This window comes from Cucumis melo, chromosome 1 (genome assembly GCF_025177605.1).
Source record: "Cucumis melo cultivar AY chromosome 1, USDA_Cmelo_AY_1.0, whole genome shotgun sequence".
Lineage (NCBI taxonomy): Eukaryota > Viridiplantae > Streptophyta > Magnoliopsida > Cucurbitales > Cucurbitaceae > Cucumis > Cucumis melo.
Genome location: NC_066857.1, coordinates 30025725 through 30044544, shown reverse-complemented (window position 1 = coordinate 30044544; position 18820 = coordinate 30025725). Strand labels below are relative to the sequence as shown.

Sequence of the window (18820 nt, the reverse complement as noted above, 5' to 3'; positions counted from 1 at the left end):
TCAAGTCTATTTTTTTCTCAATATCTTATACTGGTTTGCATTTTTTAAGTACAAAAGTTATATTTCTAGCCAAAATTTAAAAAAAAAAGAAAAAAGTATATTTCCTCCCTATTTCTTATATAATTTGTATATTTCGTGCGTACAACAGTTGAACTCTTAACCAAATTTTAAAAACAAATTCTGAAAAAAAACATTCTTCATAATTTTCAATCTTTAGTTCGATTTTTAACCATAAACAAGTACAAAAATTTAAAAATATAAAAGATACCGATATACTTGATTTTAAAAAATAAAATAAATTAAAAAAACAAAATAATGATCAAACACAATATTAGTTATTTAAGGGTCTTTATATTTTAAGATTTTTGAGGAAAAAGAAAAAACAAAAAAGAATATAACAATTTCAAGACATTTTTTTTAATTATTAATTTACAAATTAGAAAAGTGAAAAATGTAAACAATATTATATTTTTGGAATTTTTAGAAGTGGCTTTGTGATGTATGATTTTTTTTTATACCAATACTAAGATATAGAAATATTATCCTATATTAATGGACAGATACAAATAATGAAATGTGTAAAATATGTGTGGCTCATGATTTTCTACAACCAATCCTATTTAATCAATTTCAAGACATTTTTTCTGTTTTTCCTTCCCATGTATTCTTCTAATAACAAATGATTAAAATATTTCAGGTTTGTCCTTCTCATTCTTCTTTTTTTCCTTCTTTTTTTTTTACAAATTATTATTTAATTTAAGATCGCGTATCAAATATAAAATATCTATTTTTTTATTTGGTTGTTCAAGATCATGTAGTAGACTTAAAAAAATGTCGTTTAGATTTGAATAGCTAAATATAAATACAAAAAATAGTCAAAATCTAAACGATCTTGTACCAAATAATTTTGAAAAAGTAAACGATTGTATAAACAAATCTAAACGATCGTGTAACCAAGTTTAAACGTAACAAAATTAAACGATAGAATTGAAAAAACAAATTGTAGCCATATCTACACGATCGTATAAAAAAATAAACGATTGTGTAGCAAAAGAATTTTAAAAAAATCGTTTAGCAAAATCTAAACGATCGTATACTAAGTTTTGAAAAAAAAATCGTTTAACAAAATTAAACGATAGAATTGAAAAAATAGATTGTAGTCTTATCTAAACGATCATGTATCAAACAATAGCGAAATCTAAATGATTGCAAATATATTACGCGCGTGTTGTTGACGGCGTAGTTGATGGAACATTTTTGGTATTTTATACGGTGGGTCTGTGAACTTTTTCTGTTTTCGAAATTATTTTATACAGTATAAATATTTTGCAATTTTTTTATAATTTTTAGAAGAGTTAGTATCTTCAATAATTTTTGTTTTTATTTTTTTTTATTAATATGAAATTAAGGTATAAGTTTATATTTTGTTTATTACAACGTTATACAGCTGTCTGACAAAGATGTTTCATGTGTCAATTGTCATTTCTTTCTTTATTTTCTTTTTCTCCCCAAAGCAAATTGATAATATTTCTCGATGATAATTTGTCAGTTTTGTTTTCAATTATTCAGCTCAATGATTTATATTTAAGTTTGATTTTTCTCCTTGTACATGTTTTTGTTGTAATTGTTACACTAAAAAAAATAATATCAAAAATACCTTTTTTTATTTGTTTATCTTAATTTAACAATTATTACAGTTAGAATAAAAAACTTTAGTCCGAAAATTTAAAGGTTTTGTGACTTTTTCATTTTTACCAATTATAGAATATTTTTTTTTCACTTCTTTTCTTAACAAACATACTGAAATTATGCAATTTTATCAATTTTTCTAAATATTTTTCTTCTTAGAAAAATTAGTGTAAAATAATGATACCGTCCTATAAATGAATACTATTCTATTTGGGATTGGCAACATATATATTACAATTTAGAATTAATAAAGTATTTATGTAGATGATATTTCAATGTATTTGAGTGAATGAACAACTAAATATGAGTTTATATATATTCTTCACTAATTTTAGTTTATAGATATTTTTTCTTATCTATAATCGAAAGCAAAGATATTATATATATATATGATACATTTAAAGAGTTTTAAATTAGGTTATTTAAAAAAAACTTTAAGATACATTATATGATATGATAGATTGAAGGAGAGCTAATTATTTTATTTTAAAATCAAATAGCAACTTAATTAAAGATATTATATGGTACAATCAAGTGCTCTTAACCAAGTCATTGCCATGCAATATCGTAATTGAGAGATAAATGTCAGACATATTTAAATAATACTTATAATTAAAGTGTGAGCTATATATATATGTTAAAAAATAATTTATTATATTGGGTTGTTTTATTTAATTGAACCTATTACGTGATCTGTTTAATTAAGGTCCAGGATTCCTTGTTGAGTATGGATAGAAGCCTATTCCTAGATTGATTAGGATTTAATTGGGATCATAATTAAACTAGTATGTAAAGAACCATAAGGGATATGGTCCATAATATATCAAAATAATAAGCACTCGGTCTTTCTTTTATCCCATCAAGAGAAAGATCCCACTAAAGGCATTCGAAATTTTGGTTGAGGAAGATAATAGCCATTTTATAGTCATTAGTTTATAACCATCATCAATTCAAGATGGATTCTTGTATGTAATTTATTCTTGACAATAGAATCTGGTATGTAACTGATAATTTGACATGAATGATCTTAGGTTAATCTATTATATAGATTTAAAGTATTTTATTCTAACAAGTGGTATTAGAGCATGAATTTCATGTTAAATTGTTGGAATTTGTTTGTTTTCTATTGAGTTCTTGATTCAAGATTTGATTAAACATGTTGTGATTTTAAGTTTGATTGATATTGATTCAAGACTTGACTAATCATGTTGTGATCATATTGTAGTTTCAAGATTTGATTAATCATGTTGTGGTTTTAAGTTTAATTATTCTAGTTTCAAGTTTTGATTAAGATATTGTGGTTTTAAAGATTTGATTAATCATATCGTGGTTTTATGTTTAATCATTCTAGATTCAAGATTTGATTAATCATATTGGATTTTTTTTAAAAAAAAGTTTATTTATTCTAGACCGAAAGATTTGATTAATTAATCATGTTGTAAATTTAAGTTTAATTGATCATGTTGTAGATTCAAGATTTGACTAATTATCATCATGTTGTGAATACAAGTTTAATTGATCATGCCATTAATTCAAGATTAATAGATTCAAGATTTATTGATCATCCTATGGATTAAACTTGAATGATGATTTTTTGGGGATATTCACATGTTTACGTTGCTTTAATTGTATTTTAATGTACCCAATCATTTGGTGAACTTTGGTAAAGATTATTTGGTGTTCTTCCTCCGTTATTTTTTGCAATAATAAAATATTATTGTTGTGTCTTATATTTTAGATTGAATTGGTCAAAATAACATGTCGCCAAAGTAGTCTCTGTTATTTAGATTAGTTTAATCGTAAAATTAGGATGTGCATATTCATTGATTTATGCGAATAATTATCGGTCTAAAGGAAGATAATTATTTGGCCAAATTATGAGTATGCATGTGGTAATGAGTAGGTGACAGTTATAAGGATTGTTTATGTGAAAAATAGTCGATCCTAAGAAAGACTATTTTTTTGACAGAGTTTACCACCAGTACTTTGACTACTACGTTGAGAGTACCGTTTATAGTTGATGTCTCTACCCAAAGGTTGAACATCAATGTTGTGTTGGGTATCTTGTAAAAGGGGCCTACCATATATGTTAAATTGTTTTGTCATATTTTATTCTATGACACATATTAATTGTGAGTATATAATTTATTTGTTTGTTCTTTGTTCAGTTGGTATTGCTCAAATATCTGGTAATCTGAGTTTAATCCCTAAGTTAAATGGATCAATTTCAAGATTTGGAAGGAAAGTCTGGAGATACTTCTCGGGTGTATGGATATGGACCTTGCATTAAGGACTGATAAACCTGCTTCTACTAAGGAACAATCGAATACGGCTAATATTGAGAAGTAGAAACGGTCAAATCGCATGTGTTTGATGATTATTAGGCACTTTATTCCAGAGTCTTTTCGGGGTTTATCACTGAAAGTGAAAATGCAAAAAAGTTCCTTGTTGAAATTGAAAAATATTTTGTTAAAAATGAAAAGGGAAAACAAGTAGTCTCTTGACTACTTTAACTTCCATGAGGTATAAGGGCAATGAAAACATCAAGGAGTACATTATGGAAATGTCCAATCTTGCTGGTAAACTAAAGGCACTTGATATCGAGATAAATGAAAGTTTACTCGTACATTTGGTACTTATCTCTCTTCCTGCACAATTCAGTAGTTTAAGATATGTTATAATACTCAAAAGGATAAATGGAGTATTAATAAGTTTATCTCTCAATGTATACAAGAAGAAGATAGGATTAAGAGAGAAATGACAGAAAGTGCTCACTTGGCAATTAACTTTCATGGTAAGAAGAAAAGGAAACCTACGGATGCTGTAAAAGGTGAAGGGATGAAAACCCTTTACAGCGAAAAATTACAGAAACCCAATTTTAATTGGAACCTTAAAATTACCAATACATTGGCAAAAAATTACAAAAACAATTTTTATGGTTAAACATGCTTTGAATAAAAAATACAGAGAAGAAAACTTACGCTCGTTGACGACTCTAAATCTACCAATCACCGATTTGGGCACCACCACTTGGAAACCTTCCTATTCTTTTCAAAAGATGGTTTGTGGGAACCAAAAATTGGAATAAGGGAATGGAGAGAATTTTTTCAGAGAGAATATTTTTTTTTTGGTCAGAGAGAATTGGGAGAGCCAAATTTTTTGCAGAACTTCTTCGCAGAACCCACTCCTTGTTACGCAAAGTATTCCCACTTCTTCAGACGAAAGAAGTGAGAAGTTGGAGATAATAAGTGGGAACGTGGGAAAACCACTCACGTTCCCTATTAACTTAATAATAATTATTAAGTTAATATATATATATTAAACTAATTAATTAATTTAATTTAAATATTAATTAATTTAATAATTAATTATATCATATTTAATTAATATTTTCATTTAAATCATATCTAAATGAATATCTCTCGCATAACCTATAGTTTTAATTTAATTAATTTAATTAAATCAAATTTAATTAAATCAAATTAAACTAAACTATTAATTAATTCTCCAATTAATTAATTTCTAGATTAAATATCTTATATTTAATTTAATCCATAATTTGAATCATATTCAAATATAAATTCCTCTCATAACCTATAGTTTTAATATGTATCATATACACATTAAATTTTAACTTATAATTTTAATATGAATCTAATTCAAATTAAACTAATATTTGAGCTTATTCAAATATTTTATTCTCTCGTAATTTAATTTTGAATCATATCCAAAATTAAATTTATATAATAAAGTCTAATAAAATTTATATTATAATGTATCAATATACATTATATTAATTCCCAAAGTAAATTTGAACATTTCAAATTACAACCAATATAAATAAATCTCATTACTCTTTGTGAGCTAGGAAGGAGACCTAATGGACCTACAGATCAGAAGCTACAACGATATGAGATTAATTAACTAAACTCATTAACTACATTAATCAATAATTGGTAACTGTGTGTACACTCCACTAAAGACTCACAGCTGAACTCTTCTCACTGTTGATATATTTCTGTGTCCACGGATATAGACCAATACCAGTAAGTTAGTCCTTCACAAGTGTTCGTAACACCAGCTGGGTCAAATTACCGTTTTACCCATAGGTTACCTCTAGTCCTTAAACACCAGTGCTACTCTAATGAACAACCTGTTTATGGTCCAACCACTAAACAGAAAGTCCTCTCGTGCCATAGAGAGGGTAGGGCCCTTTGTTCAAGTCCCGAAGACACCATTTAAGGAACACTTATCTACTTACCCTAAAGGCGGGAAGGAGTGAATTCCATCTTGTGTGATTATGTTCCCAGCTCCCCATCAATCTTGTCCCCAAAATGAAGCACTCACCCGTACAAATCAAAGGAAAATCCCTCGCAAACAGGAGTTCATAATACACTCAGGATTAAGGCTAAGTCACCTAGGTCATTCTAATGAAATAGAAATCCAACTAGTTAACGGAGTTACATCTAGTGATTACTATTTCGTGGTCCAGTCTTATGCAAACTCATTGCATAGGATACCCTCACTCGCATGTCGCATACATGAACACATTGGATCAATGTGTTTGTATCAAATACAAAGTGAGCCGTATCCATAGTGTTAACAGAATAAGGTACCCAACCTTAACCCTATATTATAGACCCTTTAAGCTGATCTTGAACATTGATCCCCGTATGTCTTTACATACTGTTCAAGACTCATCAAACAACTTAGGATGTTATTTTATTGGATTTAGGTTATTAAGACAAAGCTAATAATATAATCAATAACACTTATTGAAATTATAATAATAAAACACTTTATTAATGACAGTCAATTGATTATATTTACAATCTACGAGTTTTAGGACATAAAACCCAACAAGGGACATCTCAACAGAATAAGAAACAAGTTATGGAGAATTCTTGTTTATTTTACAAAAAGAAAGGTCATCTTAAGAAAGATTGTCCAAAGTACGCCAAATGGCGTGTAAAGAAGGGTAAACTTTACTTCGGGTTTTTTCTAAAGTTAATTTAGCTACTGTACCTACAAATACTTGGTGGGTAGATTATTGTCCTACTAGTCACATAAGTATATCTATGCAGGGTTGCCTGTTGAGCCAACCGCCAAATGATGCTGAAAGATTCGTTTATGTGAGCGATGACAAAGCAGTTGAAGTTGAAGCTATTGACAATTTTAGATTACTTTTAAAAACTGGTTGTTTTTTAGATTTTAATGAGACTTTTTATTTTGCCGTCATTTAGACGGAACTTAGTTTATATTTCCAGTTTAGACAAATTTGGTTTTTCTTGTTCTTTTAGAAACAATAAGGTTAGTCTTTTTCAAAACTCTAAGTTTATTAGTACTGGTTCTTTAATTGATAACCTATATATGCTTCATTCTTTTGCTTCATCTAACAAGGTCCTGTTGTCTAAATCATGTGGTACAAAGTATAAATTAAACGAGAATTCTAATATGTTGTGGCATAAGCGTTTAGATCACATCTCTAAACAAAGAATTCAGACACTTATGTGAGATGGAATTCTTGATTTCCTTGATTTAAGCAAATTTAAAGTTTGTGTGAAATGTATTAAGGGAAAATAGACAAACATAAGAAAATTAGGTGCCAACAAATGTTCAAACATCTTAGAAGTTATACATACAGATATTTGTGACTCATTCCCTACGGCTTCTTGGATTAGACAATAGTACTTTATTACGTTCATAGACGATTATTCAAGATATGGAAACCTATGTTTAATTCATGAGAAGTCTCAATCTTTGGACGTTTTTAAGTATTTTAAAGCTGAAGTTGAACTTCAACTTGGTAAGAAAATTAAGGCGTCAAGTCTGATCGTGGTGGTGAATACTACGGTAGATGCGATGGATTAGGTGAACAACGTTCAAGATCCTTTTCCAAATACCTAGAGGAATGTGGAATCGTGGTATAGCAGAAATGCGAAATATAACACTTAAAGATATGGTAAGAAGTATGATTAGATTCTTCTTTACCAGAATCCCTCTGGGGCGAGGCACTAAATACTGCAACATATATCCTCAATAGGGTACCTACGAAAGCAATAGTTAAAACCCCTTATGAGTTGTGGACAGGAAAGAAGCCTAGTATTAGACATCTTCACATCTGGGGTTGTCCAGCTGAGGCTAGGCCTTACAGGCCTAACGAAAGAAAATTGGACCTAAGAACTATTAGCTGCTATTTTGTCGGGTATTCTGAGCCTTCTCGGGGTTTCAAGTTTTATGATCCCACTTCGAAATCGTTTTTTGAGACTAGAAATACCAAATTTTTTGAGGATGTTGAGTTTGAAGGGGAAGATAACATAAAGAAAGTTGTCTTTGAAGAGGAATTAGTTTCTCTTCTTAATGTGGGCATAGATGATATTCAAACTCCAATTCCTGACAACTGTGGAACCAATTATAGAACAAGACAACAATGAAGTTCCTGAAGTGCAAACTCAACAATCTCAAGAAGTGTCATTAAGAAGATCCACTAGAGAAAAGAGAAGTGCAATTTCATATGATTATATTGTGTTTCTTTAAGAACATCAGGATGACATTGGCATAATGGAAGATGATCCAATCAACTTCCAACAAGCTCTAAAAAGTTCTAACTCTCAAAAGTGGATAAATACTATGGAAGAGAAAAGAAAATTCATGAAAGACAATGACGTTTGGGAACTTGTTGAATTGTTACCAGGAGTGAAACCCATAGGTTGTAAATGAACATTTAAAACCAAAAGGGATTCACAAGGTATAATCGAAAGATATAAAGCTCGTCTTGTCGCAAAGGGTTTTACCCAAAAGGAAGGCATTGATTACAAAGAGACTTTCTCTCCGATTTCATCGAAAGAACCTTTTCAGGGTAATCGTGGCATTAGTAGCTCACTTAGATTTATAGCTACATCGGATGGATGTGAAAACCGTGTTTCTTATTGGAAACATTAATGAGACAATTTATATGGTACAACCATAAAACTTTGTATATAATATTTTGAAGCCTATGGTGTGCAAATTGAAAAAAATTCATCTTTGTCTCAAACAATCCTCTCGTCAATGGTATCACGAATTTCATGAAGTAATTACCTCTTTTGGTTTTGAGGTGGATAAGTGGAAGATTGTGTATATTACAAGTTCAGTGGGAGTAAATTTGTTTTCCTGGTGTTATATGTTGATGATATACTCATAGCAAGTAATGATGTAGGCTTATTGCATGACACTAAGAGGTTTCTCAAAAGGAATTTTGAGATGAGATGAAGGATCTTGGTGATGCTTCTTTTGTATTAGGAATTGAGATACTGCGAAATTGCTCTCAAGGTATTTTGAGACTATCACAAAAGGACTACATTAAAAAAAAATTTGAGTAGATTTTGCATAAAAGATTGTGAACCAATAGATACCTCTATTGCTAAAGGTGATAAATTTTATTTAGGTCAATGCCTCAAGACCACACTCGAGATTAAAGAGATGCAGAAGGTTTCCTATGCATCAGCTGTTGGAAGCATAATGTATGCTCAAATTTGCATGCGTCCAGATATTGTGTTCATAGTTGGAGTGTTAGGCAGATATTTGAGCAACCCGGGGATGGATTATTGAAAAACCGCCAAACAGGTTATGAGGTATTTACGGAGAACAAAAGATTATATGCTCACTTATCAGAGATAAAATTTTTTGGAGATCATTTGGTATTCTGATTCCGATTATGTTGGATACCAATACAGTTTGTGATCCACTTCAAGCTATAACTTCATATTGGTTAAAGGAGTTATATTTTGGAAAAGTGTTAAACAGACACTTATGGCTTCTTCTACCATAGATGTGAAGTTTATAGCATATTATGAGGCATCTAGTCATGGAATATATGGTTGTGAAATTTTGTCACTAGACTACAAATAGTAGTTGCCAAAGACCACTAAAATTATTTTGTGACAATAACTGAGCAATAATGTATTCTAATAACAATAGAAGAAGCAATACAAAGTCAAAGCATGTAGACGTAAAGCTTCTAGTTGTAAAAGAAAGAGTTTAGAATGGTCAAATTTTGATAAAACACATAAAGAACAAACTCGATGGTGACAAATCCATTAACTAGAAGTACATCACTAAAGTTTTCCATGAACATGTTTCTCATATTGGTGTTAGTCAATTTTCTGATTCCTTGGTTTAGTGGGAGTTTGTTATTAAGGATGTTCTTTAACCATAATTTATTTGTTTTCTATATATAGAATAAAGTTGATGGTTTATGTTTTATTATCTGAACTTGTTTATCATGCATGTAGTTTTGCAAATGCGGTTTAACATAAAGTTTTTTAAGAATGATCTCACTAAATAATTTGGATCAGTTGAAAATAGGCATGATCTAGATCACTTTGCATGTAGTTTCCATGATATCCATCCATACTTGATCTATGTCATTGAATGTATTGGAATTGGTGATTAAGGAAGGTTTAGTTACGAGGATAGTGACAAAAGCTACCTTGGTTCCATGCTGATGCAGAAGATGGACTAGATTGAACCAAATAGGAATTCTATTATTAAAATAACCTATATATGCACGTTTAAGGTTTATGTGATTTAGTTATATCAGGAATACAAACATAGCGCAAGTGGAAGATTGTTAGACGTATTTAAATAATACATATAATCAAAGTATGGACTACGCATGTAAATAAATAATTTATCTCATTGGGCAACATTATATTGAATATGAATTAAATGGGTAGAAGCCTATTCCTATTGATTAGGATTTAATGAGAATTGTAATTAAACTAGTATATAAAAAACCCTGAGGGTTATGGTCCTCAATATACCAAAACAATAAACACTCAGTCTTTTTTTAATCCCATCAAGAGAAAGATCCCACTAAGGACATTCAGGATTGTGGTTGAGGAAGGCAATAATTATTTTACAGCCATCAGTTTATAGCCATCATCAATTCAAGATGTATTCTGGTATGTAATTTGTTCTTGACAATAGAATCTGGTATGTAATTTATTCTTGACAATTTGACATGAATGATCATAGGTTAATCTATTATATAGATTTAAAATATTTTATTCTAACAATGAATACAACTTAACGAAGATAATTAAGCATATATGATCATATATAATACCTTCCAATCTATTTGAGATCTTTGTTTTTAGAAATTTTGTTTGTTCTTGTTGTTATTTCTAAATTCTACATGCATGGATAACTATTGGTACGAAAGTAAGTTGTCGAGGAGAATATATAACGGATCATTATTTAACATTTTGCATGAAATTTAAAAAGATTAATATTAATTCAATTTTATGTTTTTTCCCATGATTTAAACATAGAATGGAACACATTTAAATTAAAAAAAAAACGTAGAAAGGAGCAATTCAACCTCATCTTCTCCTCTATAATATGGCATAATAAAAGAGATAAAATATAGAAAGATTATAAAAAATAGAATATTTGACCAAAATATTTATACTTGACTTTTCTACGAAGTGTTTTGACGTTTATAGAAAAATCAAGTGTAATAAATTTTATCTTTTAGTAATTTTGTTTTATAGAATGTAAATAGTTTATCAGTTTTTTCTATTTTTGAAAAAAAACCTAAAGTATGTATCATAAGATATAATATATTTGCATAATTGAGATAAATATATGGAAGAAACACGTTACAATCATTCGGGACAATCTAACTTTGCACCGTACCTAATTAGATATTAGTCTTTTCATTGCCCATCTCTTAGCCAAAAAAGAAAAAACAAAAACTCTTTGATGTATTAACCAACACAGACACACACACACTATATACGTTCTTTACCTTCTTCTCCACCCATTTCATTTGCATGATCTTTAAATTCTAAACAAATTTATAAATTCATTTATTTAAATTATAAAATAACATATCAACTCAAAGTCAGTTTAACTCAAAATGATATTAACAATTGTTTTTTCTGTCTCAAAAAGAGGGTCAGAGTCAAAATTCGTGTCGAAGACTTTCACCATCTTCGTTACAAATTACAACCATGAGAAACGTGCCACGTAGTTGAGAAATAATTGAGTTGTCTTTCTCTTCTTTTATATATATAAGTGCATCGATCGTTCTTTAATTGGCATATAAGGCAAAGAAGTTAAATACTATTCATAATTTCAATGGCGATTTCGACGTCTTCTTCAATTGTTTTTCCATTTTCAACTAAACAACAACTTCCTCTTAACCAGACCCTTTTCTCCATTAGTCCTTCTTCTTCAGATTCTCATTGTTCTTGGAAATGGAGAACTCAACTTCTTCTTCATCAACCATCTTTGCCGATGTCTAAAAGAACTAGAAAAACTGTATTGTCTGCTATATCCACTGACTCGGGAGTATGGACTGGGTCCGGTGAGAGGGAGAATGAGACTGAGTTGGCGAGGAAGTGGAGAGAGATTCATGGAAGTGGTGATTGGGCCAACTTGCTTGACCCGATGAACCCCATTCTCCGATCTGAGTTAATTAGGTACAATATTGTCTACAATGACATCCTTGAGTCTCTTTGAGTAATTGAGTTTGTTTTTATTTCTGTTTTTGAAATTTGTATTTGGGGTTTCCTAAGATTTTCATATTTTACCAAGCAAATATTAAGATTATAAATTTTTTTTGAAGATTACATTAATTTTTTATAAAGATTTTGGTTGATTTTTGAAAATATTGATGAGACGATTAATAAGTTAGTCCCTAAATTTTGATGTTTGTGTACATTTAATTATGAACTTTTAATTTTTAATTTCGTATCAATAATAATAATATAATCGAAGATTCTAAAATTTAATTTTGTATTAAATATAAGAATGTTAGGTCTTTCTAATAATAATATAAACTTTAAATGATGAGACTTAATTTATAAATTTAAAAACCAAATAAACACCGATCTCAACTTTTCACCAATTAAATCTAAATTGGTAGTTCTTTAGTGGCATAACCAATAGGTCCAAGGAAAAAAAAAAAGAGTTATTCTTTGGACCATATAAATATCTCTCTCTTTCCTCCCAAATTGGAAGTGCATTTATCACTTGTTTTTGAGACAAGAAGGAGGGAGAAATGGAAAAGAAGAAGGTACAATAAGAATTATAATGGTAAAAATATTAAATTATTTAGGTTTCCCACCAGAATTATAGTAAATACGTCGAAATGTTAGAAAATATTTATAAAATATAGTAAAATTTCAAATTTTATCAACTATATCAACGATAGAAAATACTAATAAACATTGATAGAATATTAGAAATGAAATTTTGTTTTATTTTGTAAATATTTTTTTTTTGTTTTGTTATATTTGAAAAACCCCAAAATTAAGACGTAACCTCAACTATATTTAAGTATTGCTCCATTAGAAATGACATGGTTTAAACTAAGGAACAACGTTTGGAATTACGATGTAACATTTATAAGAAGAATTATAAAAAGATTATCCTTAAAGTTTGTAATTTACGTAAATAAACATATTCTCAGAATTTTAAAAGTTTTGAAAGTATTTGAGTTATGAAAAAAGAGGAAATAGGAAATACCTTTACCATTTGAATTTTGGTGAAAATCATATGGTTTATTTTTTTAAAAAAATATCCTTTTGGTTAGGACGTGAATAAAAATGGCACACTTGTTCGAAAAAAATACTCTCTAGAATTAAAAATAAAATAAAATAAAATACCTTTTTTTATTGGTTTGGTAATCAATTTGTTTGAAATTTTCATGAGTTCCTAAAAAAGAACTAATTTTAAAACAAATATACAGATAACTTCACTCTTTTCATATAGAATATTTCCCATTTTCTCCAACTTTTTAAAAATTTTATTACACAAATTTTCCGGCGATCAAAAATCAAAATAAAAAATTGAAGTAAGAGGTAATAAAGAAAAGAAAAAACTAAAAACTAAGATGTAAAAATAAAACATTAATGATATATTGTTACAAAAATTTGTGACACAAGAAGTTGTTACGTTGTATTTATATTGTTGTGGGGATCAAAGCTTTTTGATCTCATGATACCCCCACTCTCTCCTTCCACTTATTATTCAATACTATTCCTTCATTTTTACGTATATTGATTATCATTTTTAATATTACTTTCTATATATTATTATTCCTTATATATATATATATATATATATATATATATATATATTCTCTATCTCACCCTAATCCACATTTTATTTGGAATAATTTCACTTAATAATTCTCTTTTATCTTGGAGTGTTTTCTGTTGATTTAATATATATATATATATATACACACATTATTAAATGGAAAACAACATCAATTCGGGAGTTTAAGTTTTTAGCAAATGAACACAAATTTGTATTTTATGTTTCTCGTTATTGTGATAGATTATTATTGTACCTATCTATCGTAGATTGTAATGTTTTGCTATATTTTGTTAATATTTTATTTATTTTATTTTGTTATAACGAAAGATTTATTCATATTTTTTAGTCATAAATTAATTTAGGTTACTTATAAACTATTATTAATTAATTTATCAACGTGCTTTATGTTAAAAGCTTTGTATAATTATTATTAATTTGTACTCCTATCTCATTACTTGAGAGATATTACATGACACATATTTTAATTTTTTATAACATTAATTAAGTTTAAACACGATATACTTTATCTCTTAAAAATATATATCTTTATTCAATATAATTTTGTAATTTAAATTTAAAATTTATATACAATGAAAACATAAAAATATTGTTTTTATAATTTGTATGATTTATTACTGCAAAATATAATCTAAAAATAATTTTCAAAAACATAATTTAGATCTATCTCCTGAAGTTTATATCGATGATTATTAGCTAAGTGTCATCCATTACGATTAGTATTAATAAAGTTTCATAGATAGTCTCTATGTGACTTGACTTTGATCGGTGTAATAATCTCTAATGTGGATGGGGGGTTTTTGCAGGTTTGGGGAAATGACTCAAGCATGCTATGATGCATTTGTATATGATCCATACTCCAAGTATTGTGGTACCTCAAGATACCCATCGGAAAGCTTCTTCCAAAGCCTAGGGCTGGAAAATGAAGGCTACCAAGTCACTCGCTTCCTCTATGCCACCGGCAATAACCAAATGCCAAATTTATTCATCAAACCTCGTTTCCCCAAGCTTTGGAGCAAGCGTGCCAATTGGATAGGGTATGTGGCAGTTTCTGGTGATGAGACCTCGAAGCGTTTGGGAAGACGTGACATTCTTATTGCGTGGAGAGGGACGGTGACAAGGCTGGAGTGGGTGGCAGATATGACAAATTTTCTGAATCCAATTTCTTCAAGAAAAATTCAATGTCCCGATCCGTCTGTGAAGGTGGAATTTGGGTTTCTGGATTTGTATACTGACAAGGACGAAGAGTGTGATTTTTGTAAGTACTCTGCTAGAGAACAAATATTGGCAGAGATGAAACGGTTATTGGAGAAGTATAAGGAGGAGGAAGTGAGCATCACAATCACTGGTCACAGCTTGGGTAGTGCTTTGGCTATAATAAGTGCTTATGATATTGCTGCAACGGGGTTGAACAAGACATCAGATGGTCACAATGTGCATATTTCCGTTTTCTCCTTTGCAGGTCCTCGAGTGGGAAACATGCGGTTTGGTGAACGATTGAATGAGCTCGGCGTAAAGGTATTTCTTTTTCTCTTTTTTTTTTTTTTTTAATTTTTCTTCTAAGTTATACTTTAAAAATAATTAAGTAACACTTAAATCAAATTAATTAAATAGCGATGTCGAACATCCTTTAAAGTAAGAATGAATGAGGAAACCTAAAAAAACATACAAAACCGAAACTGACTGACATTATACACACCCTCCTTCCATAAGAGTCTAGTTAGCTCAATTGACATTCGTGTAGATCTAGAAATAATTAAAATGAAAATAATGGATCTTAAACCTAGGTTTAGAGGAAATTGAATGATAGTTTTACCACTAGGTTAACCGAACCTAAAGTTAAGGAGGGTCAAGCCCTCTAGGCCTATACTAAATTAATTTGTCGATGTTGGCATTGATGTACGTTGAGGATTAAAAGATTTGTAGTCCAAATCCTCCATTGAATTAGTTCTAAAATTAATTACCCTCTAAAAACAAAACCAAATTAACACTTATCGACCTAAACACATAGTTAGTTGATTTTTTTGTGTCAATTTGAGTTGATGATGACCAATTGATATATAACACATAATTTACTTTTTAACCCTAACATATCACCCTTGTCAAATTCCCTTTTTAAGGCAATATAGATTGGGTTCTCCCTCTTTTTTCATTTTTAAATAACAACTATACGTATATAGAGAGGCTTGGGAACTTAATTAATTTTTTAAATGTTTATTATATTTAGATGAGTTCTTTTTAATATAATGTTAATTACGGCTGATCTAAGCTCACTTTATATATCTAATGAGTTCTAAAACTTGAATAAATTTATATATATATATATATATTTTTTTAAAAAAAACAGGTTTTGAGAATAGTGAATGTTCATGATATAGTACCAAAATCTCCCGGAATTTTCTTCAATGAGAACCTACCGCCATGGCTATTGAAGATAACAGAATGGCTTCCATGGAGTTACATACATGTTGGTGTTGAGCTAGAATTAGATCACTTGGAATCACCATATCTAAGACGTTCCACTGATGCCGGTTGTTCACATAATTTGGAGGCACATTTACATCTCCTCGACGGGTAAACAAAAAGAAAAAAAAAACCTACTCTTAAACTAAAACAATATAGATTTAAGACTTGTTTGATATAACTTTTTCAAGCAATCGTTATTTCAAACGAGTTTTTTTGTTGTGATCTCCATATACTTTACAATTTTAAGTTTAAATTGTAATTCAAATGCAGATATCAAGGAAAGGGTATGAAATTTGAGCTTGCAATTGGGAGAGATCCAGCGTTGGTGAACAAATCATGTGATTTCTTAGAAGATAAGTATATGGTTCCACCAATGTGGAGACAAGATGAGAATAAAGGCATGATTTATGTTGATGGTCGTTGGGTGTTTGCTGATAGATCAGATATTGATGGCCACCCTGAAGATACACACTATCATCTCAAGGAAATAGGATTGTTCTCCGATAATGATTGAAATATATATATATTTATATATCGATAAAATACTCGTATAGATGGGGTTTTTTTCAAATGTTTAAGTGTATTTCAAAAGGTTCAATTTAGTCGCTTTACATTACTACATTTTTGCAGTGGTACCATTTTGTGACAAGTGGATATTATATTTGGTGATCATAAAAGCTTGTGTGTGAGAAAAGATTAGGTATGAGAAAATTAAAAAGTGGAAAGTTATTAACATTTTTTTTTTAAAAAAAGTAAATTTAGAAGAGGAAATTATAAATTCTTACTCTCTTAGCAAGCTTAATTGATTCTCTATAAGTTTCTACCAAATCACCACTTGTGTCATTGTGTGTTTGGAATGTCTTTTGGGAAAAGAAAGACTTTTTTTTTTTCTGATTATTATTATCAAATTTATTATGGAAGAAATAAAACTAATAAACAACAACACATGCTATAATATATGCGAGAGAAATGTTAAAATATATAGTATATAATCTAATACTAGAAAGAAAGAACTTTCTTAGTAGTTGTAGTTTTAATTTCTTGACGTTTTCTTTAGAAAAACCATCAAGAAAGGAGTAATTTGGAAGAGAAAATGTCAAGAATTTTTATGGAAGGCTAATTTTTAGATTTCTTGACATTTTTTAAACGTCAAGTAATATGTATTTTTTTCTTTAAGCGTCAAGGATTATATATTCAATTCTTGACACTTTTTAAAATGTAAAGTAATATGTACTTTTCTTGACGTTTTTAAATGTCAAGAATTTTTACAAAAATGTGGAGTTATTTTCCAAATTTCTTGACGTTTTAAAAGCGTCAAGAATTATTAAGTAATTAAAATAAATAAAATATTAAATATTTCATAAAATTAAACCCTAAATTGATCAATGCGCACGCCTCCCCTAATTTTTTCTTCAATTTCTTCGCGTGTGTCGTCTGATGTGAATTCGTCGCTTGTCGCTCCGTCTTTCGAACTCCGTCTTCCAAACGTCACTCCGTCGCCGAGCGTTGTCTTGCCAACCAAATTTCTTGCCAAATGTCTACTGAACGTCGTGCCGTTTAGTGGTTGTGACCGGACGTCGTCTTCTGTCTTTGACTGTATTGACTTCACCGTCCACTAGGGTTATCATCCGATGTGTGTGTGTGTCTGTTTATGAAGTTGATATGAGTTAAAAAACAAAGAGACGAATCAATTTTTTTTTTTCTGGTGTTTTTTTGTTATTGGCTCTGATTTTTGTTTTTGACATTATTCGAGTATAAAATTACAAAGTTTATGGCAGCCTAACTTCAAGATTAAAGAAAGGTTAAGTTCAGGGAGCTTGAATGTCGAAGAAACAAATTTCTAACTGATTTAGAGGGAACTTAAATAATTTACTTGTTTGTTTGATGTAATACACGATAATTTATCTATCAAAGAAAGGTTAAGTGAATGTACACTAAACTTAGTTAAAAATTCGTATTTGTCATATTTCCTACTGTTCTCTGCTTCATTGTTGGCGTTTATGATAAAAGAACAATGAATCTTATTGCTTATGTCTTTTCTCTATGTTTGAGGTCAATACACGTGAATTGAATATTTTAGCTTTATATTTAAATTGTTATGTTGGCTGATATTATTTTCCAAGGTGTTAGGTATTGTGCACCATCCCAATCATACCTAACCCAGGTTTAGCCTTGTCTTTAGATATTCTCCACTTTAGTACATGTTTCACCTTTAACAAGATTGCATCTAATTGTTTCATAGATAAAGATGGGAGGGGTAAATGCTTTTTGATCCCTACATATTTTTTTTTTTATTTTAATTATTTTTCTAAAATCAGTAGCAATATAGCCAAAATCGAATACAAGCTAATATGTTTATAACATATAAAAGTGAATGTTTATGTATTTTGAATTTACATCTAAAGTGGATGTTTCTTTCTTTGACTTAGGTCTTTGTATAATTTAAAGCTCATTCAACCAAGGAAACCCCCACAAAGCAATTTATTTATATCTTTTCTCTTAGTAATGTGAATATTTTAGCAGAAATTGCTCTATTTGTAAATAACTTAACCAA

General features: G+C 29.3%; 1 protein-coding gene across 1 annotated transcript; it reads left to right on the top strand.

The window, feature by feature from the left end:
• The first annotated feature begins 11575 nt into the window (after positions 1-11575).
• On the top strand, positions 11576-17008 carry LOC103492621 (phospholipase A1-Igamma2, chloroplastic-like). The gene is made up of 4 exons (XM_008453050.3): positions 11576-12158; positions 14607-15318; positions 16148-16374; positions 16537-17008. The coding sequence occupies exons 1-4, from the start codon at positions 11815-11817 to the stop codon at positions 16778-16780; spliced, it is 1527 nt and encodes a 508-aa protein (XP_008451272.1). The 5' UTR covers positions 11576-11814; the 3' UTR covers positions 16781-17008.
• Positions 17009-18820: the final 1812 nt, after the last annotated feature.